Below are 25,915 nucleotides of genomic sequence, written 5' to 3' on the forward strand. Positions count from 1 at the left end.
ATTGGGTTGAATTTGCTGCTGAATCTACAGTGTCAGGCACACAGCATGTATTTAGAAACAGGTTGAATAACTTTCCGAATAAACATTGTAGTAACATTTGCTCCTTCCGTTAACAACTGTTCTTTGGAGCTTTGGAGTAAAGAATACTCCCCCCCGCCCCTCCCCGTATCCTTTTATTCCTTGCTCAGCAGTGTTTAACCTGAGCAAAGGAACTTCCTAGAATTGAATACACACCCAGAGTATTTCCTCGACAGTGCCGGGTGAGGGCAGTTTCCTCCCTACCTGAGGCCCGGCCTCGCACCCCAGGTAGTGGTCCAGGTTAGCCTTTGTCTCACCAGACTCAGCTGAGGAGGGCTTACAGCACCACACTCGAGATGCCAGGCAGGCAGCTTACCTAGTTATTACTTTTTATTTATATTTAGTTATGTCACCAGAGCTTAATTCTGGGGTGTTAGGCAGTGCTGGCTTAAAAACCCAGTTCCAAAGTGCAAGGCTTGCAGCTCGCAGGCGGGCGCTATCTGCAGGCGTGGCAGGGCAGGGATCCTGGGCTGGGACCGGCTTTCCTGACACCCACCTAGGACGTTGGTGGAAGGGGACGTGGGCGTGACCGATAGCCTTGTCTCAGAGGGGACAATAAAGTTTGCAAAGTTTGAAAAGGGGAGAGAAAGTGCACGCCCCTTTGGCCGCGGGGTGTGGCTGGCGTCCGGAGCTCGGCGCGGCACCTGGTGGCTGGTGCCCGACATGGGGGTCACCGTGGACTTGCACCAGGTGTTCCAGTACCCGTTCGAGCAGGTAGTCGCCTGCTTCCTCCGAAAGGTACCAGTCCGTCCGGCCTGGGCCGCGCGCCCGCTCCCGAGAGCTGCGCTGCTCCTTGCGCTCCAGTGTCCGCGGCTGCCTTGTCCTGCGTCCGCTCAGGGATCTGACCCAACTATCCGGGTCCAGACCCACCCTCCGTGTCCACCTCTAGCGCGCGTGCTGCTCCGGGGATGTGCTGGGTGAGGGTGGAGGCAGATTTCCTCGAAGGCTGCGGTCCGAGAAGAGCGGAGGGCGCCATGCATGCAAGGCATCACGTCCACATCCCGCCCTGCTCTTCAGGCAGAAGCAACGGGCTGGGGGAGGCCTCATGGGGTGGACTGGCATGCTAGTAGTTCATCACCCACTCCTTAAGTTAGTGATTGCTCTTGAAGCCACGGTCGTGGCTGACTCAGCGTTATGCTATTGCTTTAGTATTTTCTGTTATTTTAAGTAACTATGGGTCCTCTGGCAGATTACTTATCCTCACTGTACCTTAGTTTGCCAGTTTGTAGAATGAGGAAGACAGCACACATTCCTAGGGTTGTTGTGAGGATTCAAGTGAGGTAATTAATGAAAACTGTTTACCACCTGGACCGATGATTAGCAAGGGCTCTAAAATACTGTTTGTACTAGTGTAATAGTGGACCCTTATCAAAACATTCTGTGGGCCTCTTCATGCTGAAGACTGTTTTTGGGACTGTGATTCAGGCTAAGAGGAAAGTGAGAAACGTCCAAAAAGGGAAGTCACCCAGGTCTGGGAGGTAGTACCCTGGATTCTATTTAGTTGGGTTCCCTGTTTAGTTAGCTCTCTGGGTGACCCTGAGCCAGAGCTCTTTCCCAGATGCAGAGTCTGTCTATATGATGAGGGGTTCTGCCCACAGGTCTTCTAAGTCTCTCCAGCTTTCACAGTCTTAAGCAAGACTTGTAATGTTTGCAGCTGGCCTTGGGCAGCACTCCCTACAGTGGAATCTATGCACCCTGGAAGCCCAGACTGAGGAGATGCTGGGAAGGTGGTCAGGTGGGACCTCTAGTATATGAGAAGCCTCCATTACGGAAGAAGACTCAGCAGGGAACCCAAGTTAATTGAGGAGTGAGGAGGGTGTTGAGTTCCATGGTGTTGCTATGGAGGACTTTTTTTAGGGACCACAGGGAGCTGTTCCTTGATCTTTGGATCTGGAAACAGTGCCTAGTACCTGCTAGGTCCTTAGCAAAAATCTGATGAAATGAATGTGTGTATCTTGTGTAGACTTTGCCTTAGGCCAGTCATCTGAGCACATACAAGGAAGAGCTAACAGTCTGTGTTTGGTTCAGGCTGTCAGGTTGGAGTGTGGATTCCTTAATGTCACTTGTGTTAGTCGCTTTTCCATTATGATGATGTACTGGAGGCAGTGAGCGTATAAGGAGAAAAGGTCTATCTTGGCTCACTGTTCTGGAGGCTTCAGTTCATAATCAGTTGTCCTGCTGCTTCTGGACTTGTGGTGGAGCAACAACCTGCCTAGGTCTAAGCCAGGGAGAGGGTGAACGGGCTGGAGTCCCACAGTCCAATACTAGGGTGTGTCCCCAATGCCTGAGGAGCTCCCCACAAGTCTTCACCACCTCTTCAAGATTTCACTACTTCCCTGGGGGCCCAGCCTTTAACACAGGCCTTTGGGGAACATTCAAGATGCAAACTATAGTGCTACTGCTTCTTGAGGAAGGATTGCCATCATGAAAAGGAGCTCTTTGTCTCCAGAATGGGAGGGACACTTTGACCATCTAGAGGGTCTGAGGGTTTCTTCTAGATGAGTCTTCCTCTCCCATTGGACTCTACCGAGGCAGGTCTCCTGCAAAAGCGCACACACAACACACAACATCCCATACACTCTCCTTTGTAGTATACTCACATGTCAGGTCCAGCTAAAGGCTTTTCTGTTACTCAGTGTTTTCGATTTGTCTTCTGTGCATTGGAAAAACCTAGGAGGGCACAACACATAAGACCCTCTTCTCATGGAGACAATGGTCTTTAGTTTGAGAGACTGACAATAATAAATTATGAAGTTAGCATAATTTCAATGGGGGATGTGTATGTCACACAGTGAACATGCAGAGGGGTGGGGATGCGTGCTGGAGTGCCATAGGTAGGCCTTCTTGGAGAAATGGCATCTTTAAAAGGTGTGCTGAAGCATAGGTAGGAATTTTCTGGGCAAGTTGTGCGTGTGTGTGTGTGTGTGTGTGTGTGTGTGTAGACATGGACATTTGCCCTGGGTATAGTATTGTCTCCATGCCTCCCAAAAGCATCAGAAGCCATCTTGACTGACTCATTTACATCACGGGGAAACTGAGGTTCAGAGAAGTTTAAGTAACTGTTCAAGCTCCCCCAGCTAGCAGGTTGGAGAACCAGGATCTCAGCCCATCTGAACATAAAGCCTGCATTGTGCCAGCAGGCTGTGTGGCCTGTCTTAAACACATGGCCTCAATGGGGGCTGTATGGGAAGGACAGCAGCTTAGGCTCAGCTTTGCTGGGTGCAGTCCCCTGTCTGCTCATCTGAGTGTACCTTTGTATGATATGATGCTTAGCTTAGATGTGTGAGGGTGGGACACACAGTACTTGTTAGCCATTGCTGTGTAATAAATCACTCCAGAACTTAGTGGCTCGCCCAGTGACAGGCTTTTAATTCTCATGATTCCTTGGTTTGACTGAGCTCATGTGGGTTTTGTGTGCTGTGTGGTGGGGATGATGTCACTTTAAGTGCATTTAGTTAGCATCTGATACAGTTGTTGCAAGAAATTCAGCTAAGTGTTTCACATGTATAAGAACTATGGAGGGACCCAAGTGTGGTGGCTCATGCCTGTAATCCAAGCAGTGGAGAGTCTGAGGCAGGAGGATCATCATGAGTTTGTGGCCAGCCTGGGTTTCACAGCAAGACCTCCCTTGTCTCAAAAAACCAAAACCCAATCAAACCAAACCAAAATAACAACAGCAAAATTTCCTTCCCCTAGGTGGATGTAATTCACCGATCTACCTGACTGCGAGCCTTTGCACGAAGAGCAGTGCGCACAACTGTATAAAGCAGCCTCTTTTTTTTTTTTTTAATCATCTGTGAAATGGCAACAATGCCTACCTTCCAGAGGTGTTGTGAGGATCAGAAATGTAGTAGTTTGACAAACGTGGTTTTTTAAATCTTTTTTGAGACAAGGTCTCCCTGTAGCCCCAGCTGGCCTGGAACTCGCTTTATAGGCCAGGCTGGCCTTGAACTCATGGAGATCCCCCTGCCTCTGCCTCTTGAGTACTGGGATTAAAGGCATGCACTACCACATCTGGCTACCAGTGCTTTTTATAAAACTTCAGGCAGTAAGAATTATCTTTTAGGCAAAATATGCTTTTACTTATTTATTTATTTATTTATTTTATTTATTTTTATTTTTTTAGTCTTTATGATTTTTTAAAGGCAAGCACTGGGCAAAAGGGACAATCATTTGAGGATATCTGGGAACGTTTAGTCTGATCTTGCACATTGGTGTGAAGCTGCTTTAGAACTGAGGACGCTGTGTTTTAAATAGAATCTTACCGATCTTGGGCTTTTGGTATGTTAGGACTTGCCTTCCAAGTTCTAATACGCTACTATTTTTAAAACCCGAAGAATGTCTGCCCTCCTTACACCTGTCTGTTGGCCACAACTGGCAAAATATTAGCTGCATGCTTTCAAAGATAAGTGGCACCTGGAAAATAAGCAATACAGTCCTCTGTGTTTGTGGAATACAGTGTTCCCCAGCACAGCTTATGGAACAGTGCTGTGAACCCAGACATGGTTTCTTCATGAGATGCTAACCCACACTTTCATGTCAGTGGCTTCACAATGTGTTTTGGTTTCCTTCTCTGTATGATTCTTGCTTTTCATCATGTAGAGATGTTCTCTTACTTTTGATTAAAAATCATCTACAAAGAGAACAGGAAGTTGTATAGATGAATGTGGTGGGTGCAGAAGATACTGTTTTGAGGCTCGTGGAGGCCTTTTTGATGGGTGTGCCTGTCATGTGCTGGGTGCTAAGAGAGCTTCTTATATATCATCTGCTTGGAATTTAAAGTCATCAAAGAAGACTCTTATGAGCCATGGGGATAAGTAGATTTTTCTGTCTAGCCAAATGAGACCAGAGTGCTTGAAGCTTCTCAGTGTAGATAGCTCCAGTTGACTTTTCCCAATAGGGAAAGGGGGAGGTAAACTCCAATTCCTGTTAGCTATTTCTGTTGTATCCCAAGAACCCAAAGAGGTCCCAGCACATAGCAAGCACTCTGCAAGCCCCTGTTCCATCAGTGAAGCTCACTCTCTTGGGTGCCATTTTATATAATTCCACACTGAAATCACTACTTGGGAGGCTGAGGCAGGAGGATTGCTTGAGCCCAGGAATTTGAGATCAGCTCAGATAACACAGTGAAACACCCTTTCCACATTTCACAAAATGAAACAAAAGCCCCAAACAGAGGAAAGTCAATGTAGGGTTCAGATACGTGTCCTTTCTTGGAATATTATAATAAAAACAGTAAAATAATTTGTTTGCTTCCATCTATGACCTAAAGCTTTATTCCAGTGGCACACTGCAAGGAATGGATTGAGTGTTTACCTTTAAGCTCATAAAGGGCATTTATGAATGGCTATTATCATTTAGACTAGAAAGTTGATTGAGTAGTTAATAATGTTTCCTTCCGATCCTATCTTTGCTCCCTTGCAAGTCTGACACTTACACGTGTGGAACATCTTCCCCCACAGAGCTCCAGAAGTATTTAGGGAGGGCCTATATTTCCCAAACCAAGGGTTTGATAGAGGTTAGACCTGAGTGTAATGTAGTGGCTGCTGGTGTCCTTCACATGCTGTGCTGGGCTTCACGTTCATCTTTTCATCCTCAGGCCTCCAGCAGGTGAGGTGTGACATGGAGGAGGTGCATGTGAGGACCATCCTCACATCGGGTGCTGACACTTGTGGGATGTGGATGGATCATTTGTGTTTCTGTGCCTCAGTTTCCTCATCTGCAGCATAGGAATAATAGCTGCTATCTTTTAAAGTTACTGGGGTCATTAAATTAACTAATGCATACGTATGCATGTAAGGCACCTTAATGTTGGGGTTCGGTAGATGCTTTCAAAGCCCTCGTTGAATACTGGCGATCATTATGTTTGTTCCATGAACATGAAAATGAAAAGCTGAGGCAAGTAGTCTGCAGAAGTCTCTACTAACTTGGAACAATGGAGGAGAATGTGATCATGAATAACTATGTACATCTCAATGATAAATTGTTTTTTAAGTGCAACTGAATTTTAAAGTGCTCTTGGTAACTTATTTAGTGAAGGCCGAGGCTTAGTGTATGAAGGAAAATTTTTACCTCTCAAAGTGTTAATAGTTCCATATTCATTATATGCCTATTAACTGATATTCATGGCAAATCTTCTATCTTTTGAAGATAAATAAAACATGACCTTGCCCTCAAGGAGCTCGTTGTCAGGGGAGTGGAGAGGAATGCATCCATTCTTGTGACATGCTTTCTCAGGGCCATATTTATAGAGTGTGGAGTAAGGTGATTTTTTTTTTTTTGAAACACTCTCCCTGTGTAACCCAAGCTGGCCTTGAGCAGCTTGACTCTCCTGTTTCAGCCTCTCCAGTACTGAGATTTCAGTCATGAGCCACCTCACCAGGCAGATCATCGAAGTGTTAATTGATGACTTATTTGATTTTAGTATAAAGTCAACTTGGTTTTTCTTCCTCAATAAACTACTTTATGGAGACCATAAAAGGATTTGACAATGTATGGTGATGTCTCTGTGTAGCTGAATACCAAACTCTTATGAGCAGCACAGATCCTTTGTATGTATGTGTTTGAAAGCAGCTGGGTAGCAGAGACCCTTAAAGTGTAACAAGCAAATGCGTGTGCTAGCAGGCCCAGCTTCCTGTGGGTCCTCCGGGTGTTCTCTTGGAGACTTGGGCAATCTGTCAGCTCATCTGATTCCTTGTGCTCTTTCAGATAACCGCATTCAAGAGTCAGTCTTTAATGAGTCCTATGATTCATTGACTGGGGTGGGAGCTGTGCTTCAAAAGGAGGTGTAGACTTTTGAACTTTTCAGTTAGCTGTTATCATTTTAAAAATTTTGTTATTTTTATTTAATGTGTATGAATGTATTGCCTGCATGTATGTAAGTGCACCCGTGTCCTGCAGTGCCCAAAGTGTTCAGAAGAGGGCATTGGATTCCCCTGGAACTGGAGTTATGGACCGTTGTTAGCTACCATGTGGGTTCTGGGAATCAAACCCCGGTTCTGTACAAGAGCAGCTAGTGCTCTTAGCTGCCAAGCCATCTCTCCAGCCCCCAGTTAGCTGTTATTTTAAAAACTCCTTATTCTTAATAGTATGCTTTCTGAGTGATAAACTTCCCCTCAGCAAACAAAAGTAGATGCTGTATCTTCATGAAACTTGACCCGCATGTATATGAAATGTTATTCCTGTAATAGATGGACTTGGTTTCTTGGTCTCTCACTTTGAGTAATTATGTATTTGTTTTAAATTACATTCTCTATCCCTGGCATCAGATGGGTTTTATTATGACATTTTCATACGTGCACACAAGGTATTTTTATTGTATTTTCCCTCCATCACTCTCTATTGTCCCCCTTCCCTTCCCACTGATCCCTTTCCTTTTCCTACTCAGTCCCTTTCTCATGGTGTGTGTGTGTGTGTGTGTGTGTGTGTGTCGGGGGGTGGGGGTTGGGAGTCCAATGAGTTTCATTATAGTTGCTTATAGGAGCATGGGTGGGGGTTATTTACAATATTTACAAGAGCTTGGGTATCTTATCAGTAATTACAACACTGGAGAAACTGTCTGTTCCTCTCTCAGTCCCTGTCCCTGGGCAACCATTGCCTGCCTCTAGATTTTCAGGGAGGGAAGGGGGCCTCTTGAGCTCTTCTCCACTAGCAACGGTTAATTGCTTATAATTTCTCAGGGGAGGGTGGGGTACTATAAGCCCTTCCCACCTCAGTGACAGGAAGTTATGGCCCAAACTTGAGCAGGTCTTGTGTAGGTGATCGCAGATCCTGTGAATTCAAGAGTACAGCAGCCATGTCATGTGTGGATGACAGGGTTCCCCAACATTCTACCTCTTCCTCTCGTTCTTACACTCTTTCTACCCCCTCTTCCCCAGTGTTCCCTGACCCTTTTAGAGGTCATATCGATGTCCTGTTTAGGGCAGAGCATTCAATAGTAATTTATTCTCAGAATTTTGACCAATGATGTCTCTGCAGTTATCACCATCTACTGCAGAAAAAAAGCTTCTCTGATCAAAGCTGACATCACTAATCTATGAGGATAAACAATTATTTAGAAAGTAATTTGATGGGTACATTATCTCCATTTAACACAATCACTGCAGTAGCTTCCCCACTAGGACTATGATCTTTCTAGCCACAGGCTTTTGATCAGGTGTAGTACTAGGCACGAGTTCCCTCCTGTGAAGCAGGGCTCAAATCCAATCAGAAAGTGGTTGGTAATCCCCATAACAGACTTGCCAGTATTGCATCAGTGGGTGTCTCTCACCTGACAAGTCAGTAATATAGCTTGTAAGGTTCACAGCTGGGACTACTGATGACAGTTCTAGCAGTAGTCTGTGTAGTACCTCTGGAACCATAAGGGTTAGCCAGCAGGGAAGAAGCTTCCAGCTGACTTCTAGATTGATTTCTCAGTGCCCTTAGAGCAGAGTATGTGGTGTCTTTAGCAATAGGGTTTACTGTCTAGGTCTGGTGGGCAGCCAACAGCAGTTGCAATTGCCTGGATTATTTTGGTGGCCCCTGCTGGGTCTTGTAGAAAGATAGCCAACCCAGGGGTTTTCATTTAATAACCTATGGCATCTGGGAGCAGCTTTATCAGCCCGCGTGGGATAACTCCACTCAACAATTTTTAGCCTCTTATAATATGTAAAATGTAAATGAAAGGAGGGGTGGACGATAACCTTAGGACCGTGTGCTTTTTACTTTTGTTTGTCACACACAAAACATGCAGTGATTTTTGAAATAGATTTATGTCTTGGGAAAGGAAAGGAGTTAGCTTGCACATTCTGTAAAGAAAGTGAAATTGTAAGTAAAATCAAAATGAAGTCAAATATATCCTGAGAAACCCCCAACCTCACTGATACAGTATAGTACATGTAGTCATTGAGCCATGCTCAGGAAAGGGCTTTTGGCAGAAACTGGGTCATCAGATCATGTTGCTTTCAGGAGAGTCTCTAGTGCAGAGTGGGGATGGGGGATCTCTGCCTGTCTGTTTGTCTGCAGGATTTACACATGAGATTTTTAGCAAGAAGACTCCATATCATAATACTTGTTAATACATGTCCTTGTTTGGAGGAATAGCAAATGAGTGGGCAGTGGGCAGCCACTGTATAACATGCCCCACATGGACACAGTATAGATCTGGTTGAATCAAATCCACAGTCATTGAACAGGGGTCTAGAAAACCTCGACTGCTACTCCCTGTTTCCCCAGGCTGGTGTTACCAGTAGCAATCATCTCTGAGCAGCCTTCCCTCTTTTAACCCCTTATAATTGGGCTTTACATACATTTTTTGTGAATTAGAACATGAGTATTTAAGTTACCACAAGATGGTGTTATATCATTTTAAGTAATGCCAGGTAAAGGAAGCCTTGGTTCAATACATTTTTAATTTTTAAAAAGAGTTAAAATATGTGCCATTCATGTTACAGTATTTAGCGATTGCACACAAACCTCTAATTTCTCTTACCATTCTTGTTTGGGAACTTGAGGCTTATATCTGTTCAACTCCAGAGCAGTTGTATAAGAAAATGACTTAAATTTGCAAATGATATTTATTAGAGTATTAGAGTGAATAGCTCATGGTCCCTTGTGTTCAGTTAATAAGACTTCCATTTTCCTATTGCTGTGTGCAGGGATTGTATAATGAATGACCCTTAAGTATGTTTCATTGCACCTTCCATGATTTCCCATCACCCCTTAAGTCTGATTTATTTTTTCTTGAGCAGATCTGACATCTTTATTTTCTGTTTTTGTTTGTTTCTCCAACTAACATGCAAACTCTATAAGAAGCTACAGATTTTTTTTTTGTTTCATTACCATGTCCTAGGTGTCTGGAACAGCAATGTGGCATGCTATCAATCTATCTCTAGCTTGCTCTATCCCCGAAACACAAAAGAAGAGCATTTTCACTATTAAACAAATATCCTTTGTCTTAATAAGTAAATATTAAAATTAAGCGAAAGTGTAAAGTTGTTTAGTTTATAGGAATTTCACTGACAATTTGGTGACGTGATTGGAACTTGAACTTTTATCACTGTGTCTCTCTTCTGATTGCATTTCTATTCTTCATAATTTAGTTTACGAATCTTCCTACAATTTGTTTACAGCTTATCTGAAACTTTCAAGATATGTTTATGGATAGGTAATGAACAAGCTAGAATACAGTAAAGAATTTTATTTTAAATTAGTGTGCAAAGGTTAATTCACACACCTGTTCATCTGGTTCAGGGAGCTGTATGGGTCTCAGATATCTCCTGTCCAGGGTGCAATGTAAAGGGAAGTCTCCTTTGCTGAGGAACAGAATCCCTGATCCAACCCTCGGTTATGGACATGGATTTCCAGAGGGCTAAATTTCAAAAAGGTAGTCATTGTAATTTTAAGCTTTTCTTTCTAGGGCTGAAATGAGTGAATGTGTGCAGAAATGCTTTTAAAGAGTTTTATTCTTATTTTTGGTTCTTTGAGTCCTATACTGATTGAGTTTTATATTGCATGTCTAAGGACTTAGGAGTCCTGGAGCTCAAGCTCTCTAGGTGAAGGACTCCCCACCTCCACCGGTGCACTACTCTTGGTTTCTGTCATTACCTTAAGATTCCATTTCTTTTTAAGATTTGATCACAAGATGAAGCTGGGAACCTGGGGCGGCGGAGGGGGTGGGGGTGGCAAGCAGATAACCCAAGGAACATCAGGGCCCCGTCAGCAGCCACTTTAGCTTGTGGTTTGAAGGACTCCCCCCCACCCCCTCTCTTCACTCCTAAGTAGTGGAAGGGTTGAGCTAGAGTAACTCTGAGGTGACATCATGGTAGACGTGGGGGCAGTCAGACTGTATTTGGGGTAAATTACATTTCTCCAGATGCATTAATTATTAGCCATTTTGTTCAAGTTATTTAATTTACCTAAACCTTCTCTCCTATACATGAAATGGAAAAAATATCATATAACTTAATGGAATGCTTTTGAGAATTAACAGATAATTGATGTAAATTGACTAGGATAAAAGTGGTAGCTGTTATCAACCTTAGTACATCAAAATTATCTTTCAGGAGAATTTAATAAAAGAAATTATACATACTATATGCCTGACATACTATACTCTTTATTATTTTTTTATTTTATGTGTATGAACATATTGTCTGCATGTACAAGTTCGCCTGTGTAGTGCAATGCTTACAAAGGTCAGAAGAGGGTATCAAATCCCCTGGAACTGGAGTTACAGACGGTTGTTAGTTGCCATGTGGGTGCTGGGAATCAAACCCAGGTTCTTCGTGAGAGCAGTCAGTGCTCTTAACTGCCATGACATACTATAGTCTCCTGATGATTCTTCTGAGATGCTAACCCAGCACCAGGCCATAGTCCAGGACAGGAGTAAAGGAATACTCTCATGTTGAACTGGCTTGCTTAATTCCCTGCCTTTTAGGAACCAGCTGGATGACAGACCAAGCCAATCTTCATTCAGTTTCCACTTTGAAAACTAGGGATAATGATATCCTGTAACCCATTCCCAATAGACTAGCTGTTAGATTTAGGTAAGATTGTGTAGCTAAAGCATATAGCACGGTGACTGAGTGCCATAGAGAGAGTTTTTGATTTATGTTAGACTGGTCCCATAGCATTATTATTGTTGTTATTGTTAATCAGTTAGCTTAATCTCATTCTCATCTCTGCTCGGGGCTAGATGGGATTTAAATAAAGGTTTCCTCTGGATTTCATGCTGGCCCAGGTATCTAACGTGTTTGAACCTAAGTGGTAAAACTAAGATCCTAGATTTAAAACTGGCTTTTACCTAGAGGTTTCTTGGCAGATATTTACTGGTTCTACAAATAGCTGTTGTTTCTATCAGTCAATTCATTTTCACAAAGGAGAATCCTAACTTTTCTTTATGTGTTTTCATTTAGTATCCTAATCCCATGGATAGAAATGTCATCTCTGTAAAAATCGTGGAAGAAAAGAAAGGTAAGTTCTTAAAATATACCCTTAGTTCAGTGATGATCATTAAGCATAATGCCTGTGTAAACATTGTGTCTATGTGTATGTGCATGAATGTGTGTGCATGTATGTATAGGCATGTGTGTATGTGCATGTGTGTCTGTTATCTCAAGCAGTACTTTTGTTACTTTCTAAATTAATAGTTGATGGCAAAACTGAGCTGCATATAATTATAACAGGTAACATATTGGGGCACTTAGTGTATGTCAGCTTCTTTTATTAACTCATTCAACCTTCAGAGAACTGTTTGAGGTGGGCATTAAAATTATTAATGAATATGGAAACCAAGGCTCATAGAGGCTAACTTGCCCAAAGTCCCCTGGCTGTATCCCTTATCACATTTTGATTTGTAGATGGCAAAACATCAATTGAAGCTAGGTGTGGTGGCCCATATCTGTAATCCCAACTCTTGAATGGTGGAGGCAGGAGAATCAGGAATTCAAGACAAGCCTGGGCTACATGAGACCCTACCCCCCCCCAAAAAAACCCCAAAACAAAAACAAACAAACAAAAAACCCCCAGCATATTGGTGCAATGTGGCCTTAGTGCTTAGTGCTTATGAGCAAATTATGACTCATGTTGCTGTTTTTGTGAATAAAGCTTATTGGTTGGTGTCCACTCCCCATTTGTTTGTATGTTATCAATGGCTACTTCCTCTCTGTAATAACAGAGTGGAGTATTTTTGCAATAGAGACTTTTTGGCTCAAAAACCTAAATTATTTACCATGTGACCCCTTTCAGAAAGTGTTGAATGTGCTCCAGCCCAGGGGTAGAGCCCCCTGTTCTCTGCCTTCCCTTCCTCAGTGGAAGCATTGTGATTGTCAATGTTTGAATTTGAGAAGTGGGCAGTGCCAGAAGATCTGATGATGTACACAGTTGATGCACAGCTGTGGAGACACCCAGAGCCTGTTCCAGCATGTTCTTCAACTTTCATAGAAACAATAAGGTGCTGCTGTGGTTACCTGCAGCGCCCTCTGTGCTTTGGAACACAAAGCTATCTTGTTTATGAGGGTATTTTCTGCATATCTGTAACTATTTAAATAGATTTTAAGAAAAGAGTTATTTTATTTTTAATTATATGTATGTGTCTGTGGGCATGTGCAGGAGGGTGCAGGTGGCCTTGGAGACCAGAAGATCCCCTGGGACATAGACAGTTGTGAGTTGCCCAACCTGGGTGTGGGGAATCAAACTCAGGTCCTCTGTAAGAGCAGTATGTGTTCTTAACCACTCAGCCATCTCTGTAGCCCCATAAATAGATTTTTAAAGCATTTTCTCACATATCTACATGCAGTATGGGACAAGCTTGTTATTTGGCCTGAGATAAACCTGACTTTCAAGTCCTGATTCTGTTACTCCCTTATGACCTAACTTTTTAGAGACTCCGGTTCATGATCTATCAGATGGTAGACTAATCCTGTTAATTCAGGTTGCTATGAAGAACAAATGAGAAAATAATGCATATATTCCGAGGTGGCGTAGGACTATTGATTGTTTCTGTGGTTGTCACCTTTGCCTCGCCATTTTTTGCACATGGGTTGCAAATATTAAGGTGAGATGGTTGAAGGATTGCCGTTGGGTGGATCTTCTACTTCCTGTCAGCCAGTTCCGGATAATCAGGGTGTTTCTATCAGGCTTGGGACTACTGTAGTCAGAGCTCAGAGAAGCTCTGCATTGTAGCTGAGTCTTAATAATTCATAGCACAATGGCAGCACTACACAGTTTTATCTTTTTTTTCTGTCTTTCTTCTTAACTCAAATTTTTGATTATTTTTTAATAATTAAAAAAGGTATATTTTACTATTTTTTAATTATGTGTAGGTGTGTGTGCCTGAGTGTGGGTATGTGCAACTGAGTGCAGGTGCTTGTGGAGACCAGAAGTGTCGGATTCCCTTGGTGTTAGAGTTCCAGGCAGTTGTGAGCCACTTGACTTCAGGCCCTCTGCAAGAGCAGTATGTGCTGTTGCTGACTGAGCTGTCTCCCCATCTTTTAAAAAATTATTCTTATTAATTTTAACTTTCCTGGTTCTGTTCCGAAACTTTCCTCCAGAATGGAATGCTCTGGTCACAGGTGGTTCTGTTCCTCTATAGTCTTCTATAAAGAACATGACTAATGTATTTAATTAGTTACAATTAAAATTAGTTTAAATTTTGCATTCAGAAATCTATGCTTGACAGTGTGGTATAGGAGGCGGCAGAATCTGTTCCCACTCTATTGTTGAGCAAGTGGCCATTGGCCTTTGCCATCACGGGATGATTGGGTTGATACTGATAATCCAGAGGAACGGCCAGTTTGTGGTTCTTTTTCCCTAACTTTAGCATGTGTGTTATGAATTTCTGTTTTGCCCTTATTCTTTGAACATTTGTGATTTGGCCCAGGAAATTGATCAGGAACACTGAAATGTTTCTTGAACAATTTTATTTTTAAAATATTTTATTATTTTTTATTTTATGTGTATGCGTGTATTGCCTGCTTGTATTGCCTGCGTGTAGGTAAGTGACCTGTGTCGTCCAATACCCATGGAGGTCAGAAGAGGCTGTTGGATCCCCTGGAACTGGAGTTATGGACAGTTGTTAGCTGCCATCAGGGTGCTGGGATTCGAACCCCGGGTCTTCTGCAAGAACAACCAGTGTTCATAATTGCTGAGCCATCTCTCCAGCCCCCAATTTTATTTTTAATTGTGTGTATATATGTGTATCTTCATGTGAATTTGTGTGTACATGTGAGTACATGTGCCCATGGAGGCCAGAGGGGTTGGATCCCCTGGAGCTGGAGTTACAGGCAGTTGTGAGCTGCCCAAACTCAGGTCCTTTGAAACCACTCTACAGCTCCTGGAAAACTAAATTTTGAGTTAAGCCTTATCTCTAAGAATTCTACATATTGAAAATTGAAATTGACTTTAAAAGTTTTATGGACTTAGGTAAGAATACATTTTTTCTGAATTATTTCTTTTTGAGTATAAAATTTTCTTTTTCTAGATGAATTAACAGGACTCATCTATAGGAAGAGGATTGCTATCTGTCAGAATGTGGTTCCAGAAATTTTAAGGAAGGTAAATTCATTTCAGAGTTTAATCATAGTATAAAATTGAATAAGTTTAATAGTCATAGAAAAAGATAGCATTTTTTTTTTTTCTGCAAAGGAGTGTTAGAATATCTTGCTTCTCCAATCTCTTAGTTTTTTAGGGAAAAAAGATCTCTTTCATGTCCATTCCAATTTTGGCAGATGCTGCTGGAGATACTGTGTCTCTGTTTCCATCACTTCTGTGAAAGGCTTTTAATGGGCATGGAGATATTTATGATTATTTTATGGATACTTTTGACATTTTGCATGAAGTGACTGCCTTTGCTAATCTGTCCATGAGCAGAAATGGCTCTTAGGTAAGAACAATTAGAAGTGAGAAGATTGTGTTAGTCTCATTTTTGGTAAGGAAGCAAACACTTTTGTTTCTAACTCACTGTCATAAATAATAGCTATTTCTGAGAGCATAATGCTCTCAGTGCCCTATGTAAGTTGTTTGGTGTGTGTTTCTGTAAAATAAGAGACTGACGATGAAATCTTCATAATAGAAAATTGTTTTCTCTTTTTGAAACCCCCAAGCATTCTGGTGATTCTTTGTTGGAAGGAGGTGAGTGGAAAACTTCATTTTCATGGCTTCAACTGTACAAGGATTTTTCTTTTTGATATAGGCCCTCACTCTAACTCAGGCAAGCCTGGCTTGGAACTCACTGTGCAGATCAAGCTGGCCTCAAACTCATGGAAATCCTCCTGCCTCAGCTTCCCAAGTGCTGGGATTACAGGAATGTACCACCATGCCTGACTGTAGGAGAGTTAAAATTAAAAAAAATTTCTTTCTTTGAAAAATTCATAGTTATACAATGTATCTTGATCATATACTTCCCACTCCCCCTCCAAACCTTGACTCCTCCCCAACACATCTGCCTCCCAACAACTTCATCTCCTTTTATTATTATTATTACTAATTATTATTATTATTATTATTATTAATTTTAACCCACTGAGTCCAATTAGTGCATGGGTGTATGCTTATCTACTAGGTCAAAAGTAACCTACCAGTAGCCTCCCCCCAAAAGGAAAGTGACTCTCCTTCTTCCAGCAGCCATCAACTGACAATAGCCCTCAGCGAGGGTCGCATCTCAGTAGGCCCTCTTCCACCCATGCTGTCCTTGAATATTTAACTGGCTTAACCTTATGCAGGTCTTTGCAAGTAACCACAGCTGCTGGTTCATGAATGCAGTAGCCATGTCATGTCCCTGAGAAAGCATTCCACAGCACTCCTCCCCATCCTCTGGCTCTTACATTCTTTCCTCCCTCTTTTCTGTAATGTCTCCTGAGCCTTGGGGTTGTTGACAGAGATGCCCTATCCACAGCTGGGCACTACAGTCACCTTGAACAGTTATGAGTCTCTGCATTAATCATGTAAAAGGATTTTTGATGGGGGTCTTTTAAGATATATTAGGAAAGCAGGAGAGAACATCCTGATGATAGTTTAAACATGTCTCAAGTGGTTGTACCTAAAAGAGATTTTCTGTGTGATACAGAATGCAGCTTGGCTCCTTCAGATTAGCTTGCAAATTAAATTGGTGTGCTCGTACATAGGAAAAATGGCAGTATCTACCTATTCCTCATTGTGGGTTAAAACACTGATACTTTCTTACTAGAAAGAAATGATAATGACCATGACCTTTCTTAATTTTTTCCAGATCGTAAGATGTGTTGCACTGTAGCAGAAAATTATTACTGGCCATTGCACAAACTTCCTACACTGCCTTTGCCCTATATATACACTTTAAATCTATTATTTAAAAAGGCATTCAACTTCATCTTGTATCTCAATTCTTAAATAATTTAAGGCTTTCATGTGTACAATTCTGCCTTTGTAGCTCTCCGTGTCTTTTCTACCTGGGAAGGCATCCATTTCTAGGGACTGAACAGAGTTTATAATGGAGAAAATATTTTTGCTTGATACTGCCCTGCATGTGAGCATGTAGGTGGGCCTGAGGAGAATCCATCCACTCGGAAGGCTGCTCTGGAGGACACAGGGAAGAACTGATAATTTGCTTAGTGTTTAGTAGTTAAAGAAACTGGGCCAGGACTGAACAGCTTACATAAATCCTGGGCTATTTGCAAGTTCCTCACACTTAGTGAGGTCATGGTGTGTCTGACTATCAAAGACTGAGGGCCATTGGTGAGGCATTATTGTCTCTTTAGTATTCAAGACCATTATTATTCAAGCAGGTCCAGTCTTTATGTAGCTTGTTCTTCCTAAATTCAGAAAGTCATCCTCTCTCTGTTGGACAGGTGAGCATTTTAAAGATACCGTCTATCCAGTTAGAAGAGGAATCATGGCTTAGTCCTCAGGAAAGGAACATGGCTATACGAAGTCACTGCCTCACGTGGACACAGTATGCATCCTTGAGGGAAGAGTCTGTCTTCCGAGAAAGTGTAGAAAATCCAAATTGGTAAGATCACCTCTGTGTTTGTCTATGTCTATGTCTGTCGAGTGTGTGTGTGTGTGTGTGTGTGTGTGTGTGTGTGTGTGTGTGTGTGTGTGTGTTTTGGTATTTTAGGTGCAGGGATTCACATACATATTTCACATTTTTTTCACATTATTTTAAAATCAAACAAGTAATAGATGAATATATTTTCAATATATTGGAAAGAACTGAACTCCTTTCTGACCACCTCTCCAAATTCTTTTTTTTTAACTCTGCAGAGGCAATGAATTCCAATTTGTTGAATATTCTTCTGACCTTTAAAGGTATTCTAGGTGTTCAACACAGTTTAAAATAAGGAAAATACTTTTGCTTGGTGTCATCATGTATGTAAACCCATCACTGGACTTGAGTTCAAGCATGCATAGGAAGGTGCTTGCACATATACTCACCAAGCATCTTAAGTGTAGTTTGTGTATCTTAAAAAAAAAAAAGATTTATTTATTTTTATTTTGTGTGTATGGGTATTTTGCCTGCATGTCTGTAAGTGTACCCATGTTGTGCAATGACCGAGGAGGTCAGAAGAGGAAGTCAGAGTCCCTGAAACTGGAGTTATGAGTGGTTGTTAGTCACCATGTGGGTGCTGGGAATTGAACCCAGGTCCTCTGCAAGAGCAGCCAGTGCTCTTAACCCCTGAGTCATCTCTCCAGCCCCAGCAGCCAGTGCTTTTAATTGCTGAGCCATTTCTCTCATCTCTTGTGTATCTGTTTTTACACAAGATTTTATGCCATTCAAGTTATTGTACACTTATTTTTTATACTATACCATTTCAGAACTTTATCAGTTTTCCATAGAAAACTAGCTTCTTCCTCTGCATAAGATTCAATCTGCACTACATTTTATTATTACTGCCTCTTTAGACATTTAACTAGACATTCAGGTGCTATTTAGTTTCTCTTTGCTCTAAAGGAGAATATAACATCTGTGAAGCATATGATTTCTTATGTGATATGTGTATCTCTAAGTATAATTTTTAGGTCTTTTTTTGTTGTTGTTCTGTTTTTTTTTTTTTTTTTTTTTTTTTTTTTTTTTTTTGAGATAGGGTGTCTCCTGAAGCCCCAGCTGGCCTGGAACTCACTCTGTAGACTAGGCTGGCATTTATCTCATAGAGATACTCCTGTCTCTGCCCCCTGAGTGCTTGGATTAAAGGCCTGTACCATCCCACCTAGCTCTAAGTAGAATTTTTAAATGTCATGTTTGTTGCAAGATTATCTACAGATAATCAGATTTGCTCTTCCTACTATAGAGTTCTATGAATGTTAACAAACGTGACAGTTGTGCCGCTACTGCCACAGTCACCACATTACCGTGTGGATATACTAAATCCCTTTGAATTGTACAGTTTTAGGGAAGTAAATTTTATGGTGTGAATGGTCCTTATATGTCAATTTTAAAGAATTATATGACTGGTTTTCAAGACATGTATGATTTGGTTTTATATAGTATCTTAGTTTGGGCATCTGTAATTGGAATACCATAGTATGGGTGGTTTAAGCAACACTTATTAATTTCTCATGGCTCTAGAAACTAGGAAGTCCAACATGTAGTCACTAGCAGAGGCAGTGTGTGGGGAGGCCTCCCTCTTGCTTTTCAGGTGACTTCTGTTAGTCCCCAAGGTGGAAAACATGAGCTGTAATCTCTTTCCCATCTTATCAGGGCACTAATTCCTTGGTTAGGTTCCACCTTCATGGCATTGTATAAACTCAATTATCCCAAAGGCCTGTTGTCCTAATACCTTCCTGTAGTGGGTAAAGGTTTCAACATACAGGCTGGAAACTGCTTAGTGGTTTGTTGCCTGCCTCATATGCATGAAACCCTGGGTCCACCCCAGCACCAAAAATACAGTGCAATGCAATCAAATTACAATGTCAACATATGAATTTGGGAGTACATAGATTCATGGTCCATAACACACAGACTCTGTCACATTGTCTTCCAATGTGTCAACACATACATTTGCATTCACTAACAGCATTCAATGGTGTTCATTCCCCTATAACAGGACCTATACCTGATTAACATGCATTTTAATTTTAATTCCCAGCATAGTAGGTGAGAAATGATTAATTCCTTAAAGACAGATTGTTTTGGTTTTGAGACAAGGGTCTCATTATGTTACCTACCCTTGTCTTAAACTCCTGGGCTCAAGTGGTCTTCCTGCCTCCTATTCTCTGGTGTCTGTCACATTTCTTGGCTCCCAAAGATAAATTCTGTAACAAAAGTGAAACATCACAAGCACTAAATGTTAATGGTAATCATTACTATGCATAATGTGATTTCAGAGGATAATTGTTACTTTTCTGTGTGATTTGACTTTTTTTTATTATATAGCTACTTTTGAAATACTAAAACTTTCAAATAACTAAATGTCCCTAACATAAAAGCCGTTCTTAGCGGTTCTTAGCCGGCCTTCTTCTAGATCATTCCTGCTTCCACAACTCTGGTGGCAGGATAGGATGCTACAATGTTGCAGCAGTGCCCTGAACATGTGAGAAAGCATCAGAGGGAGTTGTGTCAGCCCATAGTTTTTATTTCATTCATGCTCAGTGCTCATATGGAACATGAATGGTTGGGATTAATTTAAAGACTGTGGCCAGACGACAGAGCTCTGTTCTTGGTATGCAGATGGAGTAAAAAGATGGCATTGTCTGATTTCATGCAAAGTAAGCCTTTCATTTCATTTACTTCATTTTAATCTTAATTTTTCTGATATTTGGGGTACTGGCTAGTCTTAAAAGCCAAACTGAAGATCTACCCATTACAGTAAAATGCTAATTTGACCTGATAATCTAGGAAAAACACCTTTTATGAAACTGTACTTTTTCCTTTTTAAAATTATTTAAAAAATCATTCTGATTGTGGGTAAAAAGACACATGACTCTGGTAACTAATATTAATCCATTCTGGAAAACATTGTAAAAAATCTCATCAACTGGAGAGCAGGTCTAGTTGCATATATTTACATATTATTTACACATTAGTCTTGGTTCATTCTTATTTGACATGGGTTTCTGAATTTTTAGGTGTTACAAAATAGTATTGTAATGAAAATCTCTGTGATTGCATATTTTCTTCCTTATTCAATTATTATTTTTTGAGACAGGGTCTCATGACACACAGTCTGGCCTTGAACTCATTATAAACCAAGGATGACCTTGAGCTTCTAATTCCTCTGCATCTATTTCCCAAGTGCTGAGATTACAGGCATGTGCCAGCACACCTGGTTTATGTGGTGCTGGGGATTGAACCCATGGCTTGGTGCATGCTAGGCAAGTACTCTATCAACTGATCCACACCCTCATTCTGTTCAATTACCCTTTTAAAAAGGTTTTTTGATTTATCTATTTTTAATGTATGTGGGTGAGTGTTTTGTGAGCATGAATATAAATGCACCCATGTGTCCAGTGTCTGCAGAAGTCAGAAGAGGGGGTTAGAACCCCTGGAACTGGAGTTATGGATGGTTGTTAGCCACCATGAGGGTACTGGGAACCAAATTTAGGTCCTCTGCAAGAACAGCCAGTGTTTTTAACCCCTGAACCACTTCTCCAGCCCTTAATTACCTTTTATGGTAGACTGGATGAAGTGGATTTATAGTTTAAAAGGTATGTGCATGTTATATTTTGATACCTGTGAGCAGATTCCTTTATAGAAACTCTTGACCTTGCCTCTTTTTCTTTCTTTATTATGTTCTAATCCTTTCCAAAATACTTCTTCTTATGACATAGTAGGCTACCATATATATATCAAGGTCAAGGCTAGATCTTTCATGTGCAGTTTTTGAGATTCATGTTAAATAACTTGTCCAATGTGGTATAGCTAAATCATTGAGCCAGCATGTGAATCCAGGGAGACTTGATGGAGCAGCTCCACTCAAGAAAGCGGTCAGAGAGAATCTGCAAGTTTATAGGGGTAGATTAATCTCATTCTGCAGAAGGCCTTGGAAAGTAGGTATGGAGAACAGGCTTGGCCTTTTCCACAGCAAGTCACCACATGAAGGTTCTTCAGCAGGTGAAGATGTGCAGAAAGCTGTGATTGGAGTCTAGAGTGTGTTTCCTTAGCTGTTGATAGAGATTTGGATTTAGAGATATCTAGGCAGGCATTGTGAATGAATGGGTAATTGGTGGGGGGCATATTGTTACTTTGATTTCCTTCCTTTGTTAGGAATGTAAGAGAAATGGCTAACTGGTATCAAATATGGACAATTTTAAAAAATTTTATGTGTATGAGTGTATTGCCTGCATGTATGTAAGTATACCCACATCATGCAAGAGGGTGTTGGATTCCTTGGAACTGGAGTTATGGATGGTTGTTAGCTGCCATGTGGGTGGTAGGAATTGAATTTGGGCCCTCTGCAAGAGCAGCTGGTGCTTTAACTGTTGCTGAGCCATGTCTTCAACCCAGTTTTTAATTTTTAAAATTTTTTTTATTACTCCAAAGAGAGGCAATTTTTAACACATTTTTTTCCAGAAATAACTTGAAGCAGAGGTTACATAAGAATCATATACAGTGAAGTTTAAAGGTGGAAAAGTAGAGACAGAAAAATGAAAGACCAAAGCCAGGCATGGTGGCACATGTCTTCAATCCCAGCACTTGGGAGGCAGAGCCCAGCAGATTATTTTAATTTTTTTTATTATTATTTTTATTTTATGTGTATGAGTATATTTTCTGCATGGATGTGAGTGCACCTGTGTTGTGCAATGCCTCGGAGGTCAGAAGAAGACTTTGGATTCCCCTGGAACTGGAGTTAAGGACCGTTTGTAGCCACCATGTAGGTGCTGGGAATCAAATCCAGGTCCTCTGTAAGAGCAGTTAGTGCTCTTAACAGCTGAGCCATCTCTCCAGCCCCAGCTCTGTTCACTTTTTTTTTTTTTTAGTTTTGAAAATCCTAATGAGTTTATTGGGTTTGCTAACAGAGCATAAGGTGAGTTTTTTTTTTTTTCTTTACAGAAGAGTGAGCACCTCTCCCCATATTTAAGGCTGCACCAGAAAGTCCACACTCAAATGTAGATCCTGTGACTTCCCAACCGCTGCACAAAATGGCGAGAGAGGTGCCTCATGGCATTCTCAGCTTATATATCCTCAACCCCTCCCCCACATGCAGCTAAGGTCACCTGATTGGGTGGGAGGGGCAATTTACTCCCCCATTGACTCCTTGCTGAGCTTGGGAAGGAGGTGTGACTATAGTTTTCCAGCATAGTGATAGGAGGACACTTCTAATTAACACTCCATCCCTTCCTCTGGCTCTTACATTCTTTCTACCAACCTTTTCCTAAAAAGTCCCTGAGCCTTGGAGGGAGTGATAGGTGTGGGGTGACTCTGTCATATCTGCTGACTCTAAAACGAGACCTTCAAGCTGTGTGATTAGTAGGGGTGTGTGTGTGTGGGTGTCTGTGTGTGTGTGATGAGAAGCCAGATGTCTCTCTGTCCTTGTACATGGCCTGTTGGCTCAGTTCAGAGATGGGCTGGAGACGGATTGATTTCCTGTAGACCCAACAATATCCTTGCTCTCTGTGTAATGGTAAATTTAGTACGCATATCTAGAACTGATTTGACTCCCACTGACCTCTCCACAGCGGTGACATTTGTTGCTCCTGCCTGTATTCTCATACACCTAGGTATTGCTAATACACATTCTTCCTTACTAACTTCATCCAATGTCTTCCTCTTGTAATTTTTATGGAATGGAATTCCCATTCTTTTTGAAATAGAGTGACATGCTGCTACCAAGGTATGCACACTAGGGTGAATCCAGAATATGCAACATAAGGCAGATCAAAAGTCAGTTTGCTCAATAAATTAATGACATCCTTTTAAAGGGAGAAGTGGATATCATACAGTAAAAAATTGAGACATGCGTCCACTGGTGTCTAGCCAGCCCATCCAGTGGTCGTATGTAAGTCATACTCTCCCTCACCCAGCAGTCTCAAATAGTTCCCAATCTAGTGCTGGCCTGCCAACTACTTCTCACATCCCCTTTGGGTCCTTGTTTAGTTGAGTTGACATGGGTCCCATGCTTGATGCCACCATTGCCACAGGCTCACATGAGCAAGCCTCCAGTGGCCTGGAGGCCTCCACCCTGTGTTCATGAACCAGCCCTGGTTCTTACAATCTTTCCACCTCTTCTCCCTCACTGGTCCCTGAGCTGTGGGTGGGTGAGTTTCCATATAGGAGTCCCATCCTACACTCTACAGTCTCTTAGTCTCTAAAACTTGGCCAGTTGTGGCCTTCTGTGTGTATCACACTCTGATGTACATGGAAGCCTCACTGGTGAGAGTTGAGGGATGCATTAGCCCTCTCTCTACCCCTTATTCCACTATGTTCCATGAGCCTTAGTTGTAGAGATTTGACTGCAGATGTGTCACCTAGTACTGGGCATCTCCCAGGCATATGTTCTCTGTGCCTGACCAGATGTGTAACTCTGCAGTAGCCTCCATCTGTTGCAAAAAGAAGCCTCTTTGCTGAGTGCTGTACGACATGCTTGTCACTCTAAGGGAGGTCTTTTCTATCTGGCACTGTGTTCCCTACCAAGCAGCTCCTAGGATACATATACATCAGTGTTCAGACACTCTATGTACATTTCTCATAGAGTTTCTAGGGCATCATTTTCCCTCTAGGTTTCCTAGCCCCCCCGCCCCCACCCAAGTTTCACTCATCTCCACTCCTTTTTCTCCTATCTGGCTTCCCTCCTCCCTCCTTCCCTAGTCACAGTGCCCCCATAATCCCTCCACTACTCCCAATACCTCCCAACCCCGCCATCTTTCCTCTCTTGACTTCTCTCCCTCCCCCACACCATGGTCCCTTGCATGTCCCCTCCCTCCTCTCCTCCCTGCCGATTACTCCCACTTTTTCCATTTCCCTCAGGTAACATCTGTTCACTACTATCCCCTTTCAGGTTGCTTTTTTTTCCTTTACCTCCATATATCCTTTCCCTTTACCTGGCTCCTGGTGTTACATCAGAATTTATATATTCACTAGCTGGGCATGGTGGCACACACCTTTAATCCCAGCACTAGGGAGGCAGAGGCAGGTAGATCTCTGTGAGTTCGAGGCCAGCCTGGTCTACATAGCCAGTTTTAGGCCAGCTGGGGCTACAGAGAGACCCTGCCTCAAAATGATAAAACAAAATGAAAAAAAACCCAAAAGCCAGAATTTATGTATTTACATATAAGGGATTGGTGATACAATCCACAAATGAGGGAGAGCATACATCACTTGCTTTTCTGTGTTTGTTACTTCACTTGGTATAACACTCTTTAGTTCCATCCATTTACCTGCAGATTTCATCTTTTCTTACTGCTGAGTAGAACTCCATTGTGTAAATGTACCACATTTTCATTATCCATTCATCAGTTGAGAGCCACTTAGGTTGTTTCTTTTTCTTAGCTAGTGTGAGGAGAGCAGCAACAAACATGGGCGTACAGGTATCTCTACAGTATGATGAGTCCTTTGGTTATATGCCAAGGAGTGGTATCACCGGATCAAATGGTTCATTTTTAGTTTTTTGAGGGTTCTCCACACTGCTTTCCATAGTGGTTGCACTAGTTTGCATTCCCACCAGCAGTCAATGAGCGTTCCTCTTTCTCCACATCCTCTCCAGCATTTAGTGTCTTTTGTTCTCTTGGTCTTTGCTAATCTGACTGGGGTAAGATGGAATCTTAAAGTGGTTTTTATATGCATTTCTCTAATTACTAAGGATGTGAGCACTTTTGAAGGTGATTCTTAGCCATTTTATTTCTTTGTTTGAGAACTCTCTGTTTAGGTCTATTGACCATCTTTTTATTGGGTCGTTTATATTCTGATTTCTTTCTTTTTTGATTTCTTTGTATATTCTGGCTATTAATTGTCTGTCAGATATATAGCTAGTGAAGATTTTCTCCCACTCAGTGGGTTTCCTGTTCCCTTCCTTAGTTGTTTCTTTTGCTATGCAGAAACTTTGTAATTTAATGAGGTCCCACTTACTGATTGTTGACTTTAGCACCTGAGTAGCTGGTGTCTGATTTATGAAGTCCTTTCCGACGCCAATACCTTGGAGGGTGGTCCCCGTGTTTTCTTCTAGCAGTTTCTGAGTTTCAGGCTTTATATTGAGGTTTTTGATCCATTTGGGATTGACTTTTGTGCAGGGTGAAAGATAAGGGTCAAGTTTCATTTTTCTGCAGGTGGAGATCCAGTTTTGCCAACACCATTTGTTGAAGATGCTGTCTTTCCTCCATTGTGTGTTCTTAGCATCTTTGTCGAATATTAGGTGGCTGAAATTATATGAACTCATGTTTAGGTCTTCTAGTGTGTTCTATTGATCTATATGTCTATTTTTGTGCCAGTACCATGCTGTTTTTATGACTA

The 25,915-nt window shown here is 41.8% G+C and overlaps 1 protein-coding gene across 2 annotated transcripts in view; it reads left to right on the forward strand.

Moving 5' to 3' along the window:
* The first annotated feature begins 640 nt into the window (after positions 1–640).
* Prelid2 (PRELI domain containing 2) overlaps positions 641–25,915 on the forward strand; it is a 74,700-nt gene continuing 49,425 nt past the window's right edge. The window contains exons 1-4 of one of the 2 annotated variants that reach the window (XM_017795222.2): positions 641–792; positions 11,973–12,030; positions 15,038–15,111; positions 17,382–17,542. In XM_017795222.2, the coding sequence (XP_017650711.1) occupies positions 742–792; positions 11,973–12,030; positions 15,038–15,111; positions 17,382–17,542 (344 nt within the window). In that variant the 5' untranslated portion in view covers positions 641–741. Of the gene's footprint in view, positions 817–11,972; positions 12,031–15,037; positions 15,112–17,381; positions 17,543–25,915 lie in introns of both variants that reach the window. The other variant, XM_008821650.3, reaches the window with a different exon arrangement.

Source organism: Nannospalax galili, unplaced genomic scaffold (assembly GCF_000622305.1).
Source record: "Nannospalax galili isolate Female #2095 unplaced genomic scaffold, S.galili_v1.0 scaffold328, whole genome shotgun sequence".
NCBI classification, from domain to species: Eukaryota; Metazoa; Chordata; class Mammalia; order Rodentia; family Spalacidae; genus Nannospalax; species Nannospalax galili.